This window comes from Acanthisitta chloris, unplaced genomic scaffold (assembly GCF_000695815.1).
Source record: "Acanthisitta chloris isolate BGI_N310 unplaced genomic scaffold, ASM69581v1 scaffold13716, whole genome shotgun sequence".
NCBI lineage: Eukaryota > Metazoa > Chordata > Aves > Passeriformes > Acanthisittidae > Acanthisitta > Acanthisitta chloris.
The window spans coordinates 1-1,205 of NW_008679805.1; the positions used below are offsets into that span (position 1 = coordinate 1).

The 1,205-nt window shown below is 63.7% G+C and overlaps 1 protein-coding gene across 1 annotated transcript in view; it reads left to right on the forward strand.

The window, feature by feature from the left end:
* Nucleotides 1-3: 3 nt before the first annotated feature.
* The window catches only part of LOC103804832 (death-associated protein kinase 2-like), a gene marked incomplete at both ends in the record, with an annotated part of 3,411 nt that continues 2,209 nt past the window's right edge, over nucleotides 4-1,205 (forward strand). Inside the window, 6 exons of the mRNA XM_009077464.1 lie at nucleotides 4-164; nucleotides 250-388; nucleotides 560-689; nucleotides 838-886; nucleotides 985-1,011; nucleotides 1,140-1,205. Of these exons, the coding sequence (XP_009075712.1) occupies nucleotides 4-164; nucleotides 250-388; nucleotides 560-689; nucleotides 838-886; nucleotides 985-1,011; nucleotides 1,140-1,205 (572 nt within the window). The remainder of the gene's footprint in view (nucleotides 165-249; nucleotides 389-559; nucleotides 690-837; nucleotides 887-984; nucleotides 1,012-1,139) is intronic.

Sequence of the window (1,205 nt, forward strand, 5' to 3'; positions counted from 1 at the left end):
GCCCCCAAACTGGTGAAGACTCGGCACGGGGACAGCCACCTGGGGCTGGAGCGGGAGCAGGTGGAGAGGGAAGTCACCATCCTCCGCCAGCTCAACCACCCCAACATCATGAGGCTCCACGACCTCTTTGGCAGCAGAGCCGAGGTGGTGCTCATCCTGGAGCTGTGAGTGGGGTGCTGGGGGACACCCACACACCTCTTTGTGCCACGTGTTGGGGGTCCTGAGCTCCCCTGTCCACACCCCACGCAGGATTGGTGGTGGAGAGCTCTTCGACTTCATCGCGGAGAAGGAGATGCTGTCGGAGGAAGAGGCCATTGAGTTCTTGGGACAGATCCTGCGTGGGGTGGAGTACCTGCACGGCCTCCTCATCGCCCACTTCGACCTCAAGGTGCCCACCGAGACCTCCTGCCCTCACTCCCTGGGCATCCAGAGGCTGCATCCACCCTCTCAGGGGCTTCATCCTGCTCAGCTTCCCAGGGTGCTGCTCCTGCTCCAGGGCAGTGCCCATGGCAAAGCCCAGCACCCCTCGTCACCCGCCGTGCCTGGCTTTGCCCCACAGCCTGAGAACATCATGCTGCAGGAGAAGGATGTCCCCAAGCCACGGATCAAGATCATTGACTTCGGGCTGGCTCAGCGCCTGGAGGATGGGGTGACCTTCAAGAGCCTCTGTGGGACCCCCCAGTACATCGGTGCGGGGCCGGCAGGGCCTTGGGGGTCCCCACACAGCCCTGCTCTGTGGGGACGTGGCAAAGGGGACCCTGGGTGTGCAGGGAGGGAGGTGGCGGGATGGTGCTGTCCCCTCTTAACGTCCCCCCCCGGCTCTGTGTTCACCCTCAGCTCCTGAAGTGATCAATTATGAGCCGCTGAGCTCCGCGACTGACATGTGGTGAGGAACCTGGGGGCAGGGAGGGACCCCCTGGGTGCCACAGGGCACGGGGAGGACCCTGGGGAGGGCAGCACCTCACCCTCACCTCTGCCTTTCAGGAGCATTGGGGTCATCACCTACATCCTGTGAGTATGGGGCAATGCTCCCTGTGGCTGGGGAAACTGAGGCACGGGGACGCTGAGATGTGCCCAGGTGCTGGGGGGGCTGAGCTGGTGCTGTGCCAGTGCTCAGTGGCTGTGTTGTGTCCCCACAGGCTCAGCGGATTGTCACCTTTCCAGGGAGAGACAGATGCTGAGACCCTCTCCAACGTCGTGGCTGG